Here is a 23273-nt window from a genome sequence, read left to right as displayed (position 1 = left end):
GCAGATAAAGTTGAAACCACAAGCAGCAGACAGTGCATTTTTGCACTGCACTGCATATAAAAAAGAGAAAAAACTGGAAGTTTGAGCTGGAAATTGCTTCAGTCGTTGTTGTATAAATGGGTATATTCCAAATGGTATATAAAAATCCGTTTTTGTTGGTAAGGTGATTTCATAAAAAGCAAAGTGCCAGTTATATAGTCAATATACTCTACATAAATATGCTTCCTCAGGGGTTTTAATATAAATCATACTCACCTATAAGAGAGCTTTTTTATTGTACTTGTGACGGATCCAAGGATCATGATTCAGTTGATCCTGGATTATTCCCTATCAAATCCTGTGATTTATGTTGGAAGCTGCCCCTCGCTGTTGATGTTCTTGTAGTGCACATGAGGTCGAAATGTCTTGCAGATCCAGGAAGATGATAACCAGGCTGTTCCCTTTTCTAAGCCGATGAATCACTTGCTCATTGTAAAACATAGCTCACTAAATGTCACTTTGCTGCACTCTTTAGCCCACGCTTCTTATTTTTCTCCCATTAAACAGGGTGAAGAGGGACCAAGAGGGCTCCCAGGAGTAGTAGTAAGTTTCCCTCATGCCTCAAAGTTCCATGTCTAAAAGCTGCCTTTTTTTTTTGGATGACTGTAATCTGTTTTGTTTTTTTTTCCTCCAGGGACCTCCAGGTGACGGGGGGTTACCGGGACCTACTGGACCTGCAGGGGTGAAGGTATTATAAATTTATGTTGCGGTAGCCCAAACTCGAACAATTGAGTGAAATCTTTCCTGCGTGAAAATAATGAGTGGTACTTAGTGAGTGTGTCACCTGTTCATAGGGCCCCAGAGGAGATGTTGGGCCTCCAGGGCCACAGGGGCTGATGGGCATTGGTGTGGCAGGGCCCCAGGTAAGACAGTAATGTGTTCTTTATTATCATTCTGTAACAGTATAAACTTAGAGTTATCACTGTGACAGCTGGTTGTGTGTGTGTGTGTGTGTGTGTGTGTGTGTGTGTTCCAACTGTTTGTGGTTTCACACTGTTGCAAACTATTGCAAAATGATCCCTCTATCCTTTCTACTCTCTAGGGTGCAGACGGTGCCCCAGGCTCCATAGGCTTGCCAGGAGCTGACGGTAGACCTGTGAGTGTGCCTTTTCCCTGTCAAAAGTATGTGTTCCTCTCTGCAGTGTTATGCGCAGTGTTCTTTGCAGCAGTAATCACTCAAGGCAGGTCACCTTAACAAAAGGACATCGCCATATTGATTGGAAAGTACTAGGAAAAAAAAAAGTAAGATGCACTTGTTCCTATTTTTCATTGAAACCAAAATGTTAATGCACACTGCATCCCATTGCAGCATCTGCTTACTGACAGCTACATTGAGAATAATGAGCAGTATTTATTAGGTGCATTGCTTAGTATGTGTAAAGCAGCGTAGGCTACATTCAGACTAGACATTAAATCGGAGTCTTCTTTTTTTCCTCTCAAATGTGACATGAGTCACATTTGAATGTGGTCACGTTGGTCAGCAGTTTATTGTGAACACGAGTTACATATTAAAGACTTCAGCTAGCATTAGCATGGATCTATTACTACCGAGTCTGACTCTTCAACACATTTATTTTGTGTATGTATGTGTGGATAAGTGTATAAATTCAAGAGACAAACACGTGTTGTTTTGTCTTTGTTAACATCTGTGGAGAATTTTAATTTTCTTTGCACTTCTTTGGGAAAATGTCCTTGATTTAGACATCATTTATAACAAAGAATGTCCCCCTTAGTCCATAACAGAGGCAGTGTCTGCTCACATCTCATTCGCTGTCCCCTGATCTGCACTCGACTCGCTTCACTCTGAGCTTCCTTCTGGAATTACAAACACAAACTAACTCTGTGTATTTGTGTGTCTGTGTCTGTGTCTGTGTGTGTATGCTGTCTCCCTATCTTATAGGGACATGATGGAGCCAAGGGAGACAAGGTAAGTCTACCGTTTTGTTTAGCTGAGGGGATCTGGAGGGTTTTTGGAGATAAGGGGGTGGAACAGATGGTAATCACAAGAGATAGTTCAACAGATCATGTACACACACACACACACACACACACACACACATGTATGCACACACATATGTGCACTCAAATGCACACACATACATGCTACCATGCACACTCACAAACTCACGGGTACACACGTAGGCTACAGGGCATAGAGTGTAGGAGGTGACAAGTGTGTTGTTGCAGGCAGATGAGGAGATCTGTGGCCTTAAGAGAGAGTGAAAATATTAACTACCGCATTCATCAGACCAGACTGTCACTGAGAGGGGAGGGAGAAAGGAAGCGGCGGTGGCGCAGAGGTGGCAGAACAAGTGCCTCAGATGGAGGAAGGACACATTTGTCTAGGCTGAGGGGGAGAGAGAAAAAGCTTCGAAAAGAAACCCAAAAAGTTAGGAAATGTGAGAGCACAAGAATACACATCAGTTGACAATGGCCTCATTCCAGTGTTTCAATACCTGTGTTTACCAATGGAAAATGTATTCGAAGCACACCAGGATTTTCACAAATGTTGATTTATAGGGGCGTCCAGGTGGCATGGCAGTCTGTTCCGTTGCCTACCAACACGGGGATTGCTGGTTCGAATCCCTGTGTTACCTCCAGCTTGGTCGGGCGTCCCTACAGACACGATTGGCTGTGTCTGCGGGGGGGAAGCCGGATGTGGGTATATGTCCAGGTCACTGCACTAGCACCTCCTCTGGTCGGTCAGGGTGCCTGTTCAGGGGGAGAGAGAACTGGGGGGAATAGTGTGATCCTTCCACACGCTACGTCCCCCTGGCGAAACTCCTCACTGTCGGGTGAAAAGAAGTGGCTGGCGACTCCATGTATCGAAGGAGGCATGGAGTAGTCTGCAGCCCTCCCTGGATCAGCAGAGGGGGTAGAGCAGCGATCAGGACGGCTCGGAAGGGTGGGGTAATTGGCCGGATACAATTGGGAAGAAAAAAAAAGGGAGGGGGGGGGATTAAAAAAAAACATCTTGATTTTTTTAATAGGTATTGATTCTGAATTTTTTATATAGTATCACTCTGCAATGTACCAACATGGCCAGCCAGTCACATCTTGTAGTCAAAATGAAGCTTGCATGTGATTAGACTGGCTGGCCAGGCAGTACCAGCCTCGCTCTTACACAGTTTGCATGCAAGAGAACCAAAGTTGGTTTGTCAAAATGGCCCAGAAAGGAAGCCGACAGCACACACACACACACACACACACACACACACACACACACACACACACACACACACACGTGCCTGGGAGTCGGGAGTGGAGATTTAGGGAATGTTAGGTCTCTTTTGTACATAAAACAAAAGAAAATCAAACAAGATGTCCAAGAAGAAACATGCAAAAAAAGTGGGTGTCTGCAGCATTCACAAGAGAAAGTTTAACTGGTAAGAAATATCTTAACTGGAACACACACACATCCAAAGACTGTTGCCCTGAGTAGTGTGTATTACAAGCCGTATAGCATTATTGCTAAAACTTGGAACATGTGAATTATGCTTAAAATGAATTGAACCAATGAACTATAAACTCGGTGTATAATAAGATGACATATACACTAGCTAAAGTTTGGGACATTCATTGCGTTATTTCAGCCTAGTGAGAACATTATCTAAGAGCAGACTTTTCATGCAGTACTTGTTAATGAAGTCAAGTGTAACGGCTGAAAAAGGGAAGGTGTTAACGCTGAGTGCTGACAGCTTTTTTTCTTCTGGCTGTCATTTGCGTCTGATGAATAAAATTATTTCAGGGCTTTAAAACTCACCAACAAAAGTGTCCTGACAGCTCAAAGAGCAATTACAATGTCGGCATTTTTTTTTTTTTTTTTGCTAAGTGATTTGAGTAGTCTCAATGGTGAATGAGGCTTAGGTTTTGAAAGCTCCACCCAAAATGGAGCAAAACATTTTCATTTTTATCTCTCTCATGATGCATTATTGCTGCATTTTTTTTTTAATTTTTAGGGCGAACCTGGAGAATGCAACTGTATTACGCCATCGTACATAGGCACGGGGGGACCGGTGAGTATGCATTTAACCACACATACACCAATCATATTCACAGAAATGGCTCAGAGTGTGGGATCACCACGAGCTCTTCGGAATCGACATCAAGAGATTTCGGAAGCACAATTTTTGCAAGCCAGGGCTGCTGGTGCCCATTGTTTCCTGGAGCCCCATGAAAAAAGAAAAAGAAAAAAAGAAACATACACATAGGGAGGTAACCCCTCTAGGCTCATGAGATCATCTTCAGAATCGTTGTCTTACAACAAGGGGCAGGGATAGGCACTGATTTGAAGTCGGCAATATCATGAACATGCACACACATAGACAGACTAATATTCACTGACGCACACAACCTGTTTTGTTTTTTTTCTTCTTTTTTTTCCCCTTGCATTTTATCCTTGGGTTTGTTATATCTCTACCAGGGCTACAGGGAAAGAAATGAATATATGCTCAGTGATCCCCCATTGTTTGTTCCTACTTCACACTTCTTCATCACGCTGTATACTCTTTCTGCAAGTACCAGTGCTATTCTGATTTTGACTCCTTTTGCCTTGCAGGGAGCTCCAGGAACTGTTGGAGGAAACACGTGGCAGGCCGGGCCTCAGGTCTGATCTGTCAGCCTCTAGTTATGTCTCATAACTTTGGGCTTTGTTTGAGACCTTTGTTTCTTGGTAGCGTTACCTCAAAAGGTTTATTTTTGGCATCACTCCGTTTGTGTTTGTGCACGCACATGCAAACATGTCTTTGTATGTTGTAGGGACCCCCAGGACCCCCCGGCCCCCCTGGTCCCCCAGGGCCTCAGGGCGGTACTGGAGTCCAAGGACCGCAGGTAAGACAAAGGGGCAGCAGGTTGGTGGAGGGGGGTCCCTGTCCTGTACAATTGAGTTGCTCCTTCGACTTCTTAAATTGAACTTCATGCCGCTTATAAGGAGATTTGGCACGGGCAGCTGGGGTGTTATAACACTGTAAACATGCTTCGCTACTTAAGGTGAATATAGTGGATAATAGGTGTATAGGCTATGCTATCTTTACATGACACCGTAACAAGTGTAATGGAAACTAGTTTGGATTTTTGGTATCAAATGCACTAACCAATGCAGTGCATCATGTACTCACTAACACATGTGGGGAGTGAGCTTTGGGAAATGTCGTTCAAAAAAATGAAGCGTTGTTTGAAGGTCAATTTGCCAAACAGCAACAAACCTAATGAGGCACCCAATTAAAGAATGGATAAAAACTGGTTCTTCTTCCTAGTTTGAGGGGGCCTTCAAAAAAAGTAATGCTTTGCTGTATTTTCCTAAAGAAATGACAATGGTGAATAGGGAAAAACACTTGTACAAGGTGTTCTTGCAAAACCATTTATAAAAACAAGTCAAAATAGCACTTAATCCAAATCTTGGAGCTATTAATTCAAGTTACTAGATTCAACCAAAATTTCAAATTAAATGAAACTACATTTAACACAGCGTAGAGAAGTTCAATCTAATTTTACCACAAATCATTTCTTTTCAAGGGATAGTTTGATTTCCAGGGTTTTTACCATGTGTGCCACTTGCGTAGAATGAGACAAACTCGGGAATATCTTTTTCCATGTCTGTGCATGCTGCTTGAAGGTACATTGAACAGTGAATTTAGCCTAGCATAGCGCCATTCTACTGGGATCATTAGCAGCTCCTGTCAAAAGAAAGGAAATCACCTTCTCTGAAGCCGATTACTTGTTAGCCTAGTGTTTATAATTGTTTTCTTACAAATGTTCTCACAAGTACATGCAAAATACTAAAAATTAGATGTAACAACCACGTATGACTAAACTCGCTAGCTCTTGGCTAACGGATCGGACTTTAGCTGACTGGTTAGCGCAGTGGCCTGTGGTGTGGGAACCCGGGTTTGATTCCCGGCTGCTCCCTGAATTCTCGCTACATTGGTGGCAGCGGTGAGATGCATATGCACTCAGAGGTGTGAGCAATGTAGTGAATTCAGGGGGCAGCTGGTCATCCGCCGCAGCTGGGAACCGAACCCGGGTAGCCCAGACCACGGGCAACTGTGTTAACTAGTCAACTAAAGGGTGCGACCCATTAGTGAGTCTATACATCCATCGTCATTACACAACCTCTACCCCCCCCTTCAGGAAACATGTCCCCCATGCTTCAGCATACCAGCTCCCTCATGCCTCTGGGTGCACGTGCTTCTGATGGCCTCCCGGTCTTACCATCCCAGTTCTGACACCAATGTAACAAATTCAGGGCCAGCTGGGAATCCGTCACAGCCAGTAATCGAACCCGGATAGCCTGGACCACGGTTGACTGCACTAACCAGTCAACTAAAGGGTCCTACCCATTAGCCAAGGGCTAGCGAGTCTAGCCATCCGTGGTTGTTACACTACCCCCCTCCTTTGGGAAGTGCGTCCCTGTACTTCAGCTCCCTCACGCCTCATTACGCCTCATGTTACACAGATTTTAGTTTTAAACTATTTTTTCTGTAATACGCATATCTTTCATCTTCTGCCATAGAGGAAAAAGGATATGTTTAGTACGGAACAATGGAGCAGCTGCTAATGACCCCAGTAGACATCCAGTGGTTGTGCTAAGCAAGGCTAAACTCACTGTTCAACACACTTGCAAACTACATGCACATACATAAAAAAAAGTATTCTCAAGTTTGTCTGACCCTGTGAAAGTAGGACACATAGTCAAAACCTCTGAAACAAAACCAGCCCTTTAAACTGGCACATCAGTGATGACTGATGATGAAGATCCTCCATTTAACAATGAATTGCTATTTGACCTCTCAAACAGAGATTTCTGAACATTCTCTTGCCTGGTCATGTGTTGCTCGCTCCTATTAGAAAGCTAATGGTCCAACTGAGAGCAATTTATGATGGGAACGCTTCCAAAACCCAACTAACATAATCACAAGTTACATAACCCATGACAGGGAAGGGTGCCTTGCCATTGGTGGAAATGGGAGTGACAAGCCTATGAATGGCAACAAAACCTGTTCAACCTCAGTTCCTTTTTTCAGGGTATCCCTGGCAACGACGGGGTACCAGGGACACCGGGTTCTCCCGGATTTATCGTAAGTAAAATCAAAGCAAAGGGGGAGGTTGCAACCACTCTTTCAAGCTCATGTCTGCTTGTACCCCGAAAGGGTCTTTGGTGTGCTGAGGGGCAGAGCCGTCTAAGCTAGTTAAGACAACGCTGCACTTTCATTGTGGCCGAAAACACCCATACCAGTCAGCATCACCAGATGGCAGTCAACCACAATAGCGCAAAACAAAACACAACTGCAGATGCTGCCAATGGCATTTTGACAAACAACAGATTTTGATAATTTTGTGTGCAATAAGGGAATGGGGGTGTATACATATCCTACTTATGTAATCTGTCACACAGTATTGTGTATTATGTGGCAGTTCATTGTAAATATTTAATTTCATGTTCGAAATGCTTAAGCGCTTAGATTTGACAGAATATTGAATTTGAATACCACTGTAAAGTAATTGAAAGACAAACCAGGGGTGATCTTGATAGCCAAGTTAAACCAAACCACAAGACATCCATTTTTTTAGACATCAATGTGCTCATCTGGGAAGCCAGAAAAAAAGCACTTGGTAATTTTTGACTATTGAAAATGAGAACATGGTAAAGGTTAAAAGCTCTGTCTGCTGTCATGTTAGGCAGCACTTTCCAGCAGTACTGAATGAACTCATTCTGCTCTCAAGAAAATAACCCTCTCATTTACCATCTACCACATCCAACCACAATGTGAATGCAGCATAAGTGCAAGGGCCTCTTTGACATGGACATTAAGAAGACAGAAGATAGATAGAATTAAATTCTCATGAGTTCTGTTAGGGGGTCAGTTTTCTTTCTCCCCCAGGTAAGAGAGAAAGGGGAATATCAAAACTGGACTCCTAGCCAGTGCTCAATGGGAGAAGAGGGCAAGCCAGAGGATAATGTTGTACCCTTTCGATTAGCCAACACAGGAACTGACTCCATACCTACCCATCACCTCCTCATCACCTCTGTTCCCTTCACCAACATGCCCATTGACATACGCTCCAATCACCACTCTCTCCTCCTTGGGTGCACTCTCCACCACTTCATCCTACTGACTCCAGAATTCTTCTTTCTCTTCCATCTCACACCCCACTTGCGGGGCATAGTATGTGCTGATGACATTCATCAATACACCTTCGATTTCTAGCTTCATACTCATCACTCTGTCCGACACTCTCTTCACCTCCAACACACTCTTGACATACTCTTCCTTCAGAATTACCCCTACCCCATTTCTCCTCCCATTCGCACCATGATAGAAGAAATTGAGCCCTCCTCCGAAGTTCCTGGCCTTACTCCCCTTCCACCTCGTCTCTTGCACACACAGTATATCTACCTTCCTTCTGTCCATCATATCAGCCAGCTCTCTCCCTTTACCAGTCATAGTGCCAACATTCAAAGTTCCCATTCTCACCCCCACACTCTTACCCTTCCTCCTCTCTAGCTGCCTCTGGATATGCCTTCCCCCTCACCTTTCTCCTTCGCCCAACAGTAGCATATTTTCCACCGGCACCCTGCTGGCCAACAGTACTGGTGGCAGTCGTTGGTAACCTGGGCCTCAACCGATCCGGTATGGAAATCTTATTTATGAGCCGCGTATTTGATTTGGCAAAGATTTTACGCTGGATGCCCTTCCTGACGCAACCCTCCCCATTTATCCAGGCTTGGTACCAGCACTAAGAATAGACTGGCTTGTGAATCCTCAGTGGCTGGGTTTAGCCAACACAGAAACTGAAGGAGGAGTTTAGTGAGGAAATGGTGACTCATTGTGTGCAGTGTTGATCTAGATATTTGAACTTCAGAGGTCTTATTTAATTTTTCCCTGCAGAATGAGATGTTAATGGAATCACTGCATCACTGGAAAAATAGTACAGTATGCTGTACTCACGAACATAACTGTATTTCACACGGTGAGATGCAGACACTCACATATACACACAGATTCGGAAAGCCGGAGAGATGAATGAATCAAGGGATTTTCCCTACTGTTCTAGACATGTTTACAATAGAGCCTTGCCCCTTTCTCTCTTTCTGTCTCTCTCTCTTTCTCATATAAGCTGAGTCTTATTTTCCACACTCTTGGCTATTGCTTTAGACCTCCTTCCCTCATAATGGGGCATCCCCTTAGCTACTATAAGCACTTTGACCACAGTGGAAAATCCTCCATCTTACACCCACACACACACAATGCAGTCATGGTCCAAACTTTATACAGGGAAACAAACTCACCAATGGCTCCTTTGTTCCGTGAATGTGCATGTTATATGTCAGTGGGTTCAAGGTATTGAACAGTTGTATGCTGAGAAATCACTGTAGATGGCAAATTGCAGATCATTATAACTAGAAGAAGTGAATAGTTCACATTGACATATAATTGCAGAGAACCTTCTCAATGAGAGTGTCTGCTAATGCATGAAGCCTTGTTCAAGCCAGTCTAACAGCCAATAGTGTGCAGTGCAAAATAGCCTTTCTGGCTAATGGACCCAGTTTGAACAATGTCAAATGGGCTTGTAATGGCTTTGAAACCAGGCCAGGTGCTATTGACAGACTCTCTCGGTGCATTGGGTCCCATGCTTTGATGGGGAGCAGAGTAGCTTTGGTGTAAATGTGAGTGGGCTCATGAGGGACACAGTTATGTGGCATGATTTGGCTTCAGATGGGCAAACTGTTGCCACTGGCCAATGTGTGTGTGTTTCTTTGTTTGGTTCTCTGTGGTCCTCTTTTATTATATGTATGTATGTGTGTGGGGATTTGGTGAAGTGTGTGTGTGTGTGTGTCTTTTCTGCTTTCGCATTGTCACATTCCACTCTCTGAATTTAAAAGATTGCCGCTGTCACAGACACAAGCGCTCTGCAGAACTTCAATTACAAGAGAATGAGGATCAGAACAAAAGGGAATTGTAGTTTTTGTTCTCCCTGATATTTAACCTCCATTCTTATATAAAACTAATGTAAGTCAGACGCTCTGTAGCTAATTGAAATCAAGTGAATGACCCGATAGCAGCCCAACATGTATGGCTCTTTTTAACTTCACAATGCTAACTGCTTTGGTTGCAGGCCTCTCTAATTCCCTCTCCATTGTCTGCAAAACCTTTTAATTAACCTTTTACTTAATGTAGTGATTATATCTCCAACAATATCAGATAGCACTTACTCTGCTAGAGTGTGCTAGTGCACCAGTTAACTAAAGAAAATTAACTAAATTTGCATTTTGATTAAACCCCATTCAGTCAGTATGGTCAGGGATGGCCAATGCAGCTTGTTTGGTGAACAAAAATCTTGAGAAAAATGAATAGAATCCTTTCCCTTCTGCTAGGGAGTCTTCATACCGGTCTAATTAGAAAGTTTTGTTTGCGAAAGCTAAATTTTGGAGAGGTGCTAGACAAGAGGTGGAAACCAGGCCATGACTTGAGCTGAGCACATAAATCCTATTGGTAAGTTTCTATTTTGGAAACGACAAACAGAGAGTTGTGTGTGGTGCCATGAGGAGATAATGAGTCTCGGCGATGTTTCATTTGTGTTTGATTGTGTGTGTGTAATAAGTTATCGTGTGTTTGTGGGGACATTCATAAATACGGTTGTGGAAAAAAAACACATTTCCAGACGCCGTTCCTTTTTTCTTTCTTTTTGTGATGTCAGGTGTTTTATCGGTGCTATAGATGTTGGTGTGTATCTAGTGGTGTATTCAGCCATTTGCAAGGGGAGAAAAAGATGTTTTTCTCAGCAACCATCCAGCCATTCAGTGTGTTTCCGCTTCCTGCTGTGTATACATTAATTCATGTGCATACATTGTCTTACCTTTTTCTGAATACCTCATGTTATCCTTCCATACAGCCCTTGTTGTCTCACCTACAAGTCTGGATAGGTTAATGCAAGATCCCCTAAAAAATACATCTTGCATTTGCCTAACATTGACCATGTTTACATGCACAACAATTTAATTATGGATCCCGTTGATTATGACAATAATTTGAAAAAAATAATAGTCGAGTAAAGAACATTTACTTCCATTGGGGGATATTTATATTCACTGGAGAGTTAATATCACTGAACTTTGGATCACAACAACCCTCCGGGTTGGGGATGAGTTGTTGCCTCAAGTGAAAGGTGTTCAAGTGTCTCGGGGTCTTGTTCATGAGTGAGAGTAGGATGGAGCAGGAGATTGACAGGCGGATTGGTGCAGCATCAGCAGTAATGCAGACGTTGTACCGAACCGTTGTGGGGAAGAGGGAGTTGAGCCTGAAGGCAAAGCTCTCAATATACCAGAAAGTCTTCGTTCCAGCCCTCACCTATGGTCATGAGCTTTGGGTAGTGACCGAAAGGGCGAGGTTGCAGATACAAGCGGCTGAAATTAGTTTCTTCCGTAGGGTGTCTGGTGTCTGGGCTCAGCCTTAGAGATAGGGTGAGGAGCTTGGACATCCGGAGGGAGCTTGGAGTAGAGCTGCTACGACTTCGTGTCGAAAGCAGCCAGTTGAGGTGGTTCGGCATCTGATTAGGATGCCTCCTGAGCGCCTTCCTTTGGAGGTTTTCTGAGTATGTCCAACTGGGAGGAGACCCCGGGGTAGACCCAGAACTCGCTGGAGGGCCTACATGTCCAATCTGGCCTGGGAATGCCTTGGGATCCCCCAGGAGGAAGTGGAGGGCGCTGCTGGGGAGAGGGACGTCTGGAGTGCCCTACTTAGTTTGCTGCCACCACGACCCGAACCCGGAGAAGCGGCTGATGAGATGAGATGAGATAAGATGAGATGAAATGAGATAAGATGAGAGTTAATATTCCTGTTTTCATGTGGTTCACATGGTTAAATACATTCTTATTCCCCAACAGTTTTCCTCTGACATTATGTATTTCACTGGCATTTCACTGTCATAAAAATAGACATCAGTGGAGCTTTATTACTGATGTTCCCTCCTAACTTTACAAGAGTTTATCCAGAGCAGAGAATGAGACACGAGGGACTCAAATGGAAACACTTGTAAAAATGAACCAAAGCTATGTTAGATGTTTTTGACCATGTAAAGATATAGATGGACCGGGTTGCCTAGGTTAATTCTGTTTACATGCAAAAACCAGCCCATGGTAGCTCGGAGGGAGAGGGAGAGACAGGGAGAGAGTATCTCTTTCATGGATATCTCAATGCATCTAGAAGAGTGCCCTCAGTCAAGTGCAGATCCCCTCAGATTATATTACTTAAGCCACAAGATAGCAGGAGTGTCCAAAGTGTGCCGCAACGCTGTCGTGTATCAAGAGAAGTTTTCCACGTCAGTATATGGATTCCACACTTTGCATTTATGCGTTAATGCATTTGTATCTTACCCTGTCTCGTTGTAATCAAAAACGTGGAAATCCATTGAAAGATGTAAATGGAGTTTATTATAAGCTGTAAAATGCAGATCTGTGCTAAATGGCAACATTTATCAATGATAGGGTTACAGCAAACATTTCTCTCTGGAACGAATACATTTTCCAGCCAATCTATGAATTCATTAAATTTCAAAAAGGCATCTTTACATCACCAGGGGGTAGCAGAGATAATTTCATCGGCGGTGTTGACTTTACACACGAGGAGATGTTCCAGCCCGTTTTAGCTACAGCACACACAGGTTAGCCATCTGTATATAGCCGTCTTAGCATCCCTATGGCATGCAGGCTATTTTGCAAAACCACAAACACGGGTGTCACGTGAGCCTATTGAAGACAGGGTTCAAGAGTGTGCACATGTGCATGGGGAAAGGCCGGGATCACCAGTAGGAAAACCAATATCTTGACTGAGCTGCAGGAGTGGCAGAGTAAATTATAGGACTGTATATATTGCCCACCTGGCGTGATAGACTTGCAATAGGAGTCTTTGGCAATACATAGCGTATGGATTAACATCTGCGTGTGCATGAATTTGGCACTGCAATGCTATCTGTTTGGTGACTCAACCTTGTTGAGGATTTGAAGATCTTTGTGCCAAATGAGTGAATTAAAAGCAACGGTGCACTCCTGACCTCTTTTGGTTGATGCTATCCATCTGACTTTAGTCCCCCCGTTAAGTCAATATATCGAGAGAGCAGAGGAGAAAATGAATGGCAGACCTGAGAGTAGGTGTCCCTGGCAAAAACATCCTGTAACGTTTAGATAAAAATGCTTGCAAGCCTTGTGTTATGCTGCGGTGTTGTCGTGCAGCCTCTAAGGTCAAAGTTTTGCTGTGCATGTAAACACAGATAGTGATTTCAGAGAATGAAAAGCTAAGGGAAGGAAAACATCTTCAGTATTCAGCTAAGGTTTGATAATGAGTTGAAATGGCACCTTCATACCATATCTACCTGTTCTGCTATTTTGACTGCACCCGAATTACCATTATGGAAATTTACTTGCATCCTCTCTTATGTCAAATATTTGATCTACTAAATTAATAAAGAACAGCAGTCAGAAGGTCTGGGTACTCTCCACCTCATTACTTACACTCATTTATGTTTGCAAGGTGCAGGTCAGCAGCAAGACCATGTATGGCGTCACCTCCAATGTCTCTTTTAAGCAAAACTGTGATAATGAACTGATAGCAGTGTTGATGCTGTTGGGTGTAAGATAACCCAACATTTTAGGCTACTACTTAACTAACTAAATCAAAGCCCTTTCAATCAGCAGAGAACTAGCATGTTTTAAAGTGTTTGAGCATAAAGGTACTGGCATGTTAAGAGTCTACTAGCCAGAGTGGCTAGTAGACTATAACTTTCTATGTCTGTCTATGGCTCTGGTTTATGTCAGATCACTTGCGTGTACTAAATTTGAAACTTGTCTTAGTGTAATTGAGGGACATTAACACAACCTGAAACTAGTTCAGATAGAAGGCCCAGCAGTAGTAATTTCCTGATTTAGGTATGACACCATGCTTAACTTCTACTTGGACAAGCACTGTATACAATATATTTATTGGTTGTGCAATGTGCAAGTCAGGAATTGACTTTGTTAATGTCGTTCAATTGCTTTCCCTAATGTCTGTCTATTTCCAATTGAATTTCCATTCCCCTCACCCCTCCCCTTGCAGAATCCTGTTGAGCAGCACCAGCTTCTGCCCCAAGACTCTGCCAGAGGAGACGAAGATGTAAGTTGATTAGAGGTGCATTGTGGGGAATGAGGTTTCATGGTCCTCAGTCACTGTGCTGGCTTTGCTTCACTAAGTCTTTGCTATGACAGTGGTTGATGAATGAATGTGTGTGCTCTGTGCCACAGGAGGAGTGTGAAGGGGGCTGCTCCCAGGGTTTGCCTGGGGTTCCAGGCATGGCTGGTGCCAAGGGAGAAAAGGGAGACCAGGGTAAACCTGGCGTAGACCCCTCAGACAACTGCAACGGGGTGAGACTGGGAGATAGGAGGGTGGCGCATCAGAAAATTTTCAGCTTTGAATTTACCGTGATACTCCACATCTTGAATCACGAGACTTCAATTTTTCCTTTTGTTCGAGGTGGCTTGGCTCCATCTGATAATGTTACAGTCAGAGACAACATTGTGATATTATTGTTATAACTTTTTCTTTTGTCTGCATGCAGTGCTTGGAGAAACTGCAGAGGGAACAACAAGCAACAGAAGTGCCGGTCAGTTGGAATCACAAAGTCACATCCTGTATACTGTTGAAGCACACAAATACACACAGAAATATATATATATAGATTCTTTTTTCCCCCTCAAATAGAATAATGACCGACAGTGCACTGGGGTACCAGGACACCCAGGTTTGCCAGGATCCCCAGGGATAAAGGGAGAGTCGGTAAGTCTGTGTCTGTCTCTGTGTTTGATGCCTGCAGTTTTCTTTGAATGTAAATGTTTGTGTGTGTGTAATTGTATGCTTGTGCACCTCTTTCTATATGTGTACATGCATATTCTATACATGTATATGTCTTTCTGCATGCAGTTCTGCATATCTGAAATGTTATATGAACTCAAAAATCACCTTTTTTTCCTTTTCCTTGCAGGGTTCTCCTGGCCAGAGAGGTCAAGCAGGACAGCCAGGACTCATGGTGAGGCTTAACAAAAGAAAATGCTCAAAATAAAGTGAAAAATCAGGTTATGTCCAGTGGCTATTTTCATAAATTTTAATTCAGAATCGTTAGTTTTGGATTTGACTCACTATGTCTGTGCTGGATTCAGACTGTAAGCATCCAAAGAGGCTCTCTGATACTTTGATTACAGTACATCTGTGAACATCTGCTCTAAAGAAATCAATCATCTATCAAACACTTTTTAAAACTATGAAGTATGTCATAGTCTGTACCTTACAATAGTTAGTCTTCACTTCTGTGAGTGAAAGGATTTTATTTTTTTCCTAAATTTCAGTACGGCACCGTTGGTTCTTTTGTCTTTACAAGCTTTGGAGATCAAGTGACATGAAAGATGCTTGCTTGCTTTTTCCCCCTGTGTTCACAGAGCCCCCTAGTGGTCTTGAGAAGGACGTCTTACAGTGTGGGCACAATACACCCACGCTAACCTTTGAAATGCTAATTGACATTTATGCATACTACTTTTGCTGCTATGTTATATGACGTCAGTGCAATTTTCACTTTAGTATTCAGGAACAGGATGACCATGAGTTCTGCTTCAGAGGAAGGCTTAAATGGACTCTTAGTTGTATTTGTCCATGTTTACCTACTGTCCAATGCCAGATGCTGTAGGGTATTCCTCTAACTGCCTGTTTCTCCACAGGGTCCTCCCGGTTTCCCTGGTCCTCAGGGACCATCTGGTTTACCTGTGAGTTACACAAAAATCTATCTAAAAATTATCTCTCTCATATTACTATCTCTAGGTCTCTTTTATATTACCTTTCCCTCACTCTCTTACAATAATTCCGTCCCTCTTTCTTCCTCATTCCAATATCTTTGAGTCTGTCACTTCATCTCAAATCTGGGTAACGCCTGTTTTTAAATCAGGGCTCTCCCTGCAGAGTTGATTATTCCATCTCAGCCATCTCCATCTTGCTGTCTTTCTCTGTGACTCTTTAATGAAACTTATTTCAGACGAGGAAACGATTCCATTGTCTCTCTCCAGTTGTTCAATTATTCCCCCTGTCTAAGTGATGGAGGGTGGGACTGCTGTACCAACAGAACCAACCCCCCCCCCCACACACACACACACGCGCACGCACACACACGCGCACGCGCACACACCCTCATACAAATTCATTGTTTTAGCGGAATAGACGGTAAATGGATGAGCTGTGTGAGCTCTGCGTGGAATCCATTTGCAGCCGAGCAGTGCTTAATACCAGGTGTTTAGTTCTGCTGGGTGCACAAGTGTTTGCGTGTGCCTGCATGTGAGGGAAATAAAGAGAGACCATGTGTCTCCACTACTCAATCTATTACTTGTATTTCACTTTTTAACCCCCCCCCCCCACACACACACCAATTAAAGAGCAGGGGCTGATTTAGATGGATTTCTTAATGAAACTCTGCAGCTTTTATAAGCCATCACCCATCACAGCTGAATCCACAACAGTATTTTTTTTTTAGTGACTTCACGTGCGGATAATGGAAGCGGTAGGGGTGGGGGGATAGTGGGGTCACAGAGAGATGTAACATTTGATGATCAATATCTTTATTAAAAAAAAACTGAACTCGCCAAGAATTTGACTGAGCAGGTTGGAATTACATTGCTTCTGGATGTCATGCTCACAGATCTAAATCACCAGTCTGAAGCCCAGTAGAGAAGTAAGGTAGAAGACACGGAGAAATTAAGATAACCCCAACAGGAGACTGTAAATGCCAGTTGGCATTTTCATTTGTTTGGTATCGACTTCGCCTTGTCTTGTGTATAATAAGAACAGAGCACTGGTTCAGGAAGGGTAGCCTTTATTTGAGACGTTCATATTACCTCTTTTCTTCTCCTCTCATTTTCTAATGAGCCATCTTTCTCTTCACCATCAGGGTCAGCAGGGTGAGCGAGGTTTGCCTGGACTCGCAGGGCTGAAGGGTGAACAGGTAAGAATCACTCAATTTTTTTTTAACCAGTTAGTTTCTCTATTATATTTAATGCATGTTCTTTTCTTTAGGGGCCTCCTGGCATCTCCGGGTACCCAGGATCCATGGGACCGCCTGGACTGCCCGTACGTTACCTTCTCTGCTACAAGTTCCATAGGGAAGATCAATGGAAATGACAGCAATGTGACTGGATGGGTGGATGGATGGATGGATGGATGATTACACTGACATGTTGAATGACTGATAAATTGTCCATTTGTACTTACAAGGGACTGAAGGGTGAGCGTGGGAGCCCAGGAAACATTGGTCAGAAGGGAGAATCGGTAAGCCACTGTACCAAGATTGTTATTACGTATTTGTTGTGCATTAACCATTTTCATCCAGCGGTATTTTCCAACGCTAACCCTTTTCTTTCCAACTGCAGGGTCCCCCTGGGAACCCAGGATACCAAGGGCAGGCAGGCATGCCGGTCAGTGTTTTATCATTGTTCTTAGACAGCATTAGTACATGTTGCTATAACCTTTAAAACCTTTAAAATTACCCATTTCATTGTTGTCGGTAGACTTTGCTGTTGTACGACTAAATATTCTTCGCCTGCAGGGAATTAAAGGAGACACAGGCCCAGCAGGACCTCATGGCCTCAAAGGTGATAAGGTAAGAACATTGCATTCAAAAAACATAGAAAATTGAAATCATCTGCTATTTTACCATCATACAAAGACAGCGACCCATAGCCACCATAGCTTTCTCAAAAACTTATTTTTTTTGCTGTCCAGGGTTTCCAAGGACAACCAGGTTTTCCAGGATCACCAGTATGTAATGCTTTAACTTTTCTTTTGCTGATCGTTGTTCTCAGAGGATGTGCTGTAACTTTTCATTGTGTGTTATTTGTTTTCAGGGTCAACCAGGTCCCCCTGGTAAAACCGGAAGAGAAGGGCCCCCTGGGCCCAAAGCTGAAAAGGCAAGATTAAATAAGTACACCTTGAACTGTTTATCATGGACTATCTTTCAGATCTGCATCTGTTCTGAAACTATTTATTTTACATCTAGCCACAGAGTTGAGTTGGCCTGAGGCAGATTTTGTAAGAAGTATGTCTCTCTCTCTCGCAGGGCAACGACGGGGTCCAAGGTCCTTCAGGGCCATCCGGACCACCAGGGTCCCCTGGGTCTCCAGGACTGATGGTTTGTACTATACTTAATCCATCTCATTGGCTTCCATTCAGAATTTGTGTGAATTAAATGTAATCATGAGGGTTTTTCTCTAATTGCTCAGTGTTTCTGCCATGACAGGGGCCTCCTGGCATTGAAGGAATTGACGGAAAGGATGGGAAACCCGGCATGAGGGTAGGAGTTGTTATAAGAAATGCTTACACAAACAAACAGCTTCACAGAGAAGGCCCAAATAGGCTTTTTAATGACATGGTCAATAGCTGGCTGTTCGTTGTCTTGTGCCTCACTGTATCTATCTGTCTTCCCTCTCTGTCAGGGAGAGGCTGGCCCTCCAGGGCCTGCAGGACCGAGAGGAATCCCAGTGAGTATCACCTTTGACCTCCACATAACCCGGTTTTGAGCTATGTTTTAAATAGTGTTGTAAAATGACATTTTCAAAAACAACATGTCCATTGATACCATGTGGTCAGTACTACCTCTGTCTTAAAATGAATATGAGATTGAATGTAAGTTCTCTGGTGAAATCAGTATTTAAAACCAACTCCTGTGTATTCTCTATCTTATCTATGATCTATCTCAATTCTTGAATTCTGCCATTTCAGTCTGTCACATACATGCATTTGAAATCATGAATTGTAAGTTGTGGCTGTAACCCAATATGAAAATCTACTTGTCGGGCATCTGGGTAGTGTAGCAGTCTATTCATTGCCTACCAACACGGAGATCGCCAGTTCAAATCCCCGTGTTACCTCCAGCTTGGTCGGGCGTCCCTGCAGACACAGTTGGCCTTGTCTGCGGTTTGGAAGCCAGATGTGGGTATGTGTCCTGGTCGCTGCACTAGCGCCCCCTCTGGTCGGTCAGGGCGCCTGTTCAGGGGGGAGGGGGAACTGGGGGGGAATAGCGTGATCCTCCCACGTGCTACGTCCCCCTGGGGAAACTCCTCACTGTCTGGTGAAAAGAAGCGGCTGGTGACTCCACATGAATCGGAGGAGGCATGTGAGTCTGCAGCCCTCCCCGGATCAGCAGAGGAGGTGGAGCAGCGACCGGGACTGCTCGGAAGAGTGGGGTAATTGGCTGGATACAATTGGGGAGAAAAAGGGAAAATTAAAAAAAATAAAATCTACTTGTCGTGCTAAATTAGTTCCTATCCTCTGGCTGTTTATTTTAGAGCTGACCCACCCCTAACTCTGACCCTCGCACAGACGTACTGATATTTACACAATGTAGTCTGCTGCAAGGATAAAGCAATAGACATCTATCTGTCCCAATCGCTCTCTGTCCACCTCTCTGCCTCCCTCTCTCTTTTTCTCTCTCCGTCTCTTTCTTGTTTTGTGCCTCTCTCCCTTTATCTGTGTATCTCAGTGGTCCCCCCAAGAGCAGGTGTTTGAGCATTCCAAGATTTGTGCCCGTAGTTTGCAGTCCTTTTCTTTGTGAAATTTAATTCAGTTTGAACAAGATTGTCTTTGGTGTGTCTCCTCAGGGTTTCAAAGGGAAGACTGGCCATGCTGGCTTCCCGGGACAGAAGGTTTGCCAACATTACACTTTTTTTAGTATGACCACTATGTCTGTTTGTGTGCTTATCTGTCTGTTCGCTTGTGTTCCTGTCTGTCTGTTTGTAAGACTGTCACATCAAATGAACACTTTTGAAAGCTGGTTTGCATTGGTGTATAAAAAAAAATGCAGTACTCCCGGTTTTGCTGGCATTTTGCTGTACTTTTGTCTTGTCCTTGAGTTTTCAAAAGTCAGAATCATTCTTGCCTCACTCCTCTTACTTTACCTACATTTTCTCATTCCTCCAGGGTGATATTGGGCCTGTGGGTCCACCTGGACCAGCGGGCAGACCGGGATCAGAGGTATATTTGCTTTCAGACGTTGCTCAACTTGTATAGACGGTAGAGTTCATATCCATAATTATATGAACAACCCAACACTTAATATCTCAGTCCCATTACTCTGGGGATCTGTGAGGCTGATTTATTCCATGATCCTTCCAGGGCGACCCTGGCACCCCAGGAACCCAGGGAAGACCTGGACCCCCTGGACACATTGTGAGTTCATGGTCTTTAAACCTAGGTCTTCACATTTATGTTCTGTCTCTCGATACTGTGACATGCTCATATGGAAGGCACTAATTGGTTTTCTTCTCAATTTCTCAACAGGGTCCCACAGGACCAGCCGGACCCCCAGGACCTGCTGGCCCCTCAGGAGTGGTGAGAGAGATGTTGTAAAATCTGTCAGGATCATTATTTTAATGATGGATTTTTGTGTGTAAAACAAGACTTCCCATGTTTCAGAACAGTGTAATGACTTCGAATGACTGAGTCATGCTTCCTCTCTTTCTCTCTCCAGGGTATAAAAGGAGATACAGGTCAAGCTGGAGAAAGGGGTCTTCCGGGGATGGTGGGCCCGCCGGGACCACCTGGACACCCAGGGCCAATGGTCAGTACTCATCCTCACTCTGTGCAGTGCCCTTGTGTCTCCTTGAAAATCAAATACACAAAGTAACTTCTTTGTGTTCCTTGTGTCTTAAAGGGAGATCCGGGTAGCGACGGAGCCGCTGGTAAAGATGTGAGTAATTTTCGGGCCGGCTGTTTGTTCACAAGTGTAATGCTGCAGACGTGTCCGTGTATTTGATATATTCATTTGTTGAATTTCCACTTTGTTCTGACAGGGAGCAGCAGGTATACCAGGAGAAAATGGGCAGGCAGGTCAAAAGGTAAATCTCAGCATGGTGTGTGCATGAGTTTGTGTGAGTCACAGGGCAGAGCATCACATCTCAGCCATTTATACCCCCAACAGACAGTCTTAGCTCAGTGCAATGCACCCTTTTAATTTCTATTTTCGCTCAGGGAGTCCTAACTTGACACACTACGGTGCTGAACATGCTGGCATGCTCCATTTCTGTCCTCTCAGCATACTCACTTAACACAGTCATCAGTTCACTAACCCGCCATCCCTCTTACCTCGCTTCAGCCTCTCCAAACTGGCAGCCACATGCCTGCTAGGCTAGCATCTCTCACCAGACACAAGCTTACAGTAGGTGGATATAGTGATAGACTTATTCTGCGGGTGTGGAATAATGCTATTAAGCATGAGGAGAGATGCTAGATGAGGCTATTTGTCACGCTGACAGGACAGCATTGTCAGGGCTTTTAGCTACACAGAAGACTAGAACAGAGGAAGGAGACAGGAATGGACTCTTCTATTCATCTCCCTCCTCTCTATTCCTAGAGTTGGTTGTACAGTGGTGACGTGTAAACATTAGACGTCCATTATGCGCTGCTTTGTCCTCAATAAATCACTGTCGCTGGTAGAACAGGGGCCATTTTCTAAGTGTATTTACCCAGTGAATAGAAGGTGCTCCTCTGTGGGAAGCGACACAGATGTAACCAGTCTTAAAGGGCCTCTTTCAATTTTAAAGTTATGGTGTCATCCCTTTTTACACTTCTTGGCCTTGTTGAACGGCTGAGGGAAGAAAAAAAAAAGGATAAAATCGATGTGAGATCTATCACTTATCATGCATTTATTCAGTACAGATACAAGGTGCTACTAACATTATGTGCTTTGCTTTTTGTTTCCATGTATAGCATTTACTATCATCTCTTTGTGTCTCTCTTTCTCACTCCCTCACTCTCTTACACACACTCTCAGGGTGAGCCAGGAGCACCAGGCCAGCGGGGGTCTCAAGGGGAGAGAGGCAGACCAGGACTCCCAGGAGGTGGAGGCTACCATGGCAAGGATGCTCAGCCCATGATTGGCCCAGCTGGACCCAGAGGGGAGAGGGGAAACTCTGGCTCACCTGGCCCTGCTGGGACCCCTGGACCTCCAGGGTTACCTGGACATGATGTATGATACCGTTATTCCGGCAGCACAGTAGTCTGGTTATTTTTAAGTAAGGGACCATGTGTCCATCTTCGAATATTTGACCTTGATGATAAGGAGACCTGAAGAGATAAGGATGCATGATCCCCAGAAGAAATCACTAGCTCTCTCTGAACTAGTTAATAATTAATTCTTTCTCATATCCACCTCAATTTACATTTTTTTCTCTTCTCTGCCACCTCAGGCTGTGGTCAATTATGATGAAGTGAAGAACTTCATCCGACAGCAGGTCATCAAGATCTTTGATGGTGAGGGCATCTCTGTATTGAGTGTAAATGTTTATGTGATTCCCCGATTTTTGCAGTAGAGCAACATATCTTTATATCTCTTTATCCATCTTGTGCTACCTGCACCATGGGAGGCCAATGTTTGGGTGTCTTTAATTTTTGTGCACTAATTGTATGGATCCCCTCTCCAGAGAGAATGGCCTACTATATGTCCCGCATGCAGATGCCAGTAGAGATGGTGGCATCCCCCGGTCGGCCCGGGCCCCCGGGGAAGGATGGAGTCCCAGGTAGACAGGGTGCGACAGGTGCACCTGGTGTCCCGGGACAGATAGGCCGTGAGGGTCGACCAGGAGCCCAAGGACCCCCAGGTGAGGCATATCTTCCTGTCTCAGGAATAGGCGCCAGTTTTTCACACCTCTTTTTTAAGAGCACTATGACAATGTCACTGGTCAGCGGACTAACCAGCCTTTTAGTTGACAAGTGGTTGAAAGAGTGATTCTCTGCATTTAGGAGTACGAGGACCCTCTGGAGAGAAAGGAGAAAAAGGTGTTGGAGAAATGGGAGATGTGGGACCTCCGGGAGCTCCAGGTAACACCTACTTCACTAGTCTACAGATGCAGGAAAGCGATCATTATTTGACACAAGTTACAAGTCCCCGCACTTGTATTTTGTGCCAAATTGGTACTGTCGTGACCACCCTCTGTCTTTGAGGTCATAGAGTAGAAAAAAGACATCTTTTTTGTAATGCAAAAGTAATATCTCAAAACCAGCTGGTTGTTAAACTGTCCCTTGTACTATTGAAGGATGCCTGAAAAGAGAGTACATTTTATATTTTCTAAGCAGCTCCACTTACTATAGACGTGGAACATCAGTTCTACTGTAATGGAGCAATAAGTGGTGTGATTTCTACCATGGCTATGTTTGGAATGTTCTGCTCTACCTTTT

The 23273-nt window shown here is 44.0% G+C and overlaps 1 protein-coding gene and 1 non-coding gene across 3 annotated transcripts in view; both read left to right on the top strand.

The window, feature by feature from the left end:
- The window catches only part of col16a1 (collagen, type XVI, alpha 1), an 89262-nt gene that overhangs the window by 64151 nt on the left and 1838 nt on the right, over positions 1 to 23273 (top strand). For both annotated transcript variants that reach the window (XM_056298558.1, XM_056298557.1), the window contains 35 exons: positions 547 to 582; positions 674 to 727; positions 834 to 902; positions 1082 to 1135; positions 1940 to 1966; positions 3999 to 4055; positions 4598 to 4645; positions 4798 to 4869; positions 14130 to 14186; positions 14315 to 14434; positions 14629 to 14673; positions 14772 to 14846; positions 15052 to 15096; positions 15779 to 15823; positions 16996 to 17049; positions 17121 to 17174; positions 17319 to 17372; positions 17474 to 17518; positions 17650 to 17703; positions 17826 to 17861; positions 17948 to 18010; positions 18160 to 18231; positions 18340 to 18393; positions 18536 to 18580; positions 19700 to 19744; positions 20019 to 20072; positions 20214 to 20267; positions 20379 to 20429; positions 20569 to 20658; positions 20752 to 20787; positions 20891 to 20935; positions 21871 to 22065; positions 22286 to 22349; positions 22520 to 22696; positions 22839 to 22916. In XM_056298558.1, coding sequence (XP_056154533.1) covers positions 547 to 582; positions 674 to 727; positions 834 to 902; positions 1082 to 1135; positions 1940 to 1966; positions 3999 to 4055; positions 4598 to 4645; positions 4798 to 4869; positions 14130 to 14186; positions 14315 to 14434; positions 14629 to 14673; positions 14772 to 14846; positions 15052 to 15096; positions 15779 to 15823; positions 16996 to 17049; positions 17121 to 17174; positions 17319 to 17372; positions 17474 to 17518; positions 17650 to 17703; positions 17826 to 17861; positions 17948 to 18010; positions 18160 to 18231; positions 18340 to 18393; positions 18536 to 18580; positions 19700 to 19744; positions 20019 to 20072; positions 20214 to 20267; positions 20379 to 20429; positions 20569 to 20658; positions 20752 to 20787; positions 20891 to 20935; positions 21871 to 22065; positions 22286 to 22349; positions 22520 to 22696; positions 22839 to 22916 — 2224 coding nt within the window. The remainder of the gene's footprint in view (positions 1 to 546; positions 583 to 673; positions 728 to 833; positions 903 to 1081; positions 1136 to 1939; positions 1967 to 3998; positions 4056 to 4597; positions 4646 to 4797; positions 4870 to 14129; positions 14187 to 14314; positions 14435 to 14628; positions 14674 to 14771; positions 14847 to 15051; positions 15097 to 15778; positions 15824 to 16995; positions 17050 to 17120; positions 17175 to 17318; positions 17373 to 17473; positions 17519 to 17649; positions 17704 to 17825; positions 17862 to 17947; positions 18011 to 18159; positions 18232 to 18339; positions 18394 to 18535; positions 18581 to 19699; positions 19745 to 20018; positions 20073 to 20213; positions 20268 to 20378; positions 20430 to 20568; positions 20659 to 20751; positions 20788 to 20890; positions 20936 to 21870; positions 22066 to 22285; positions 22350 to 22519; positions 22697 to 22838; positions 22917 to 23273) is intronic.
- Positions 4097 to 4213, top strand: LOC130129442 (U11 spliceosomal RNA). The gene has a single exon (XR_008812047.1). It is a non-coding gene; the product is annotated as a U11 spliceosomal RNA (small nuclear RNA).

This window comes from Lampris incognitus, chromosome 18, assembly GCF_029633865.1.
Source record: "Lampris incognitus isolate fLamInc1 chromosome 18, fLamInc1.hap2, whole genome shotgun sequence".
Lineage (NCBI taxonomy): Eukaryota > Metazoa > Chordata > Actinopteri > Lampriformes > Lampridae > Lampris > Lampris incognitus.
This window is presented reverse-complemented; position numbering and strand designations above follow the sequence as displayed.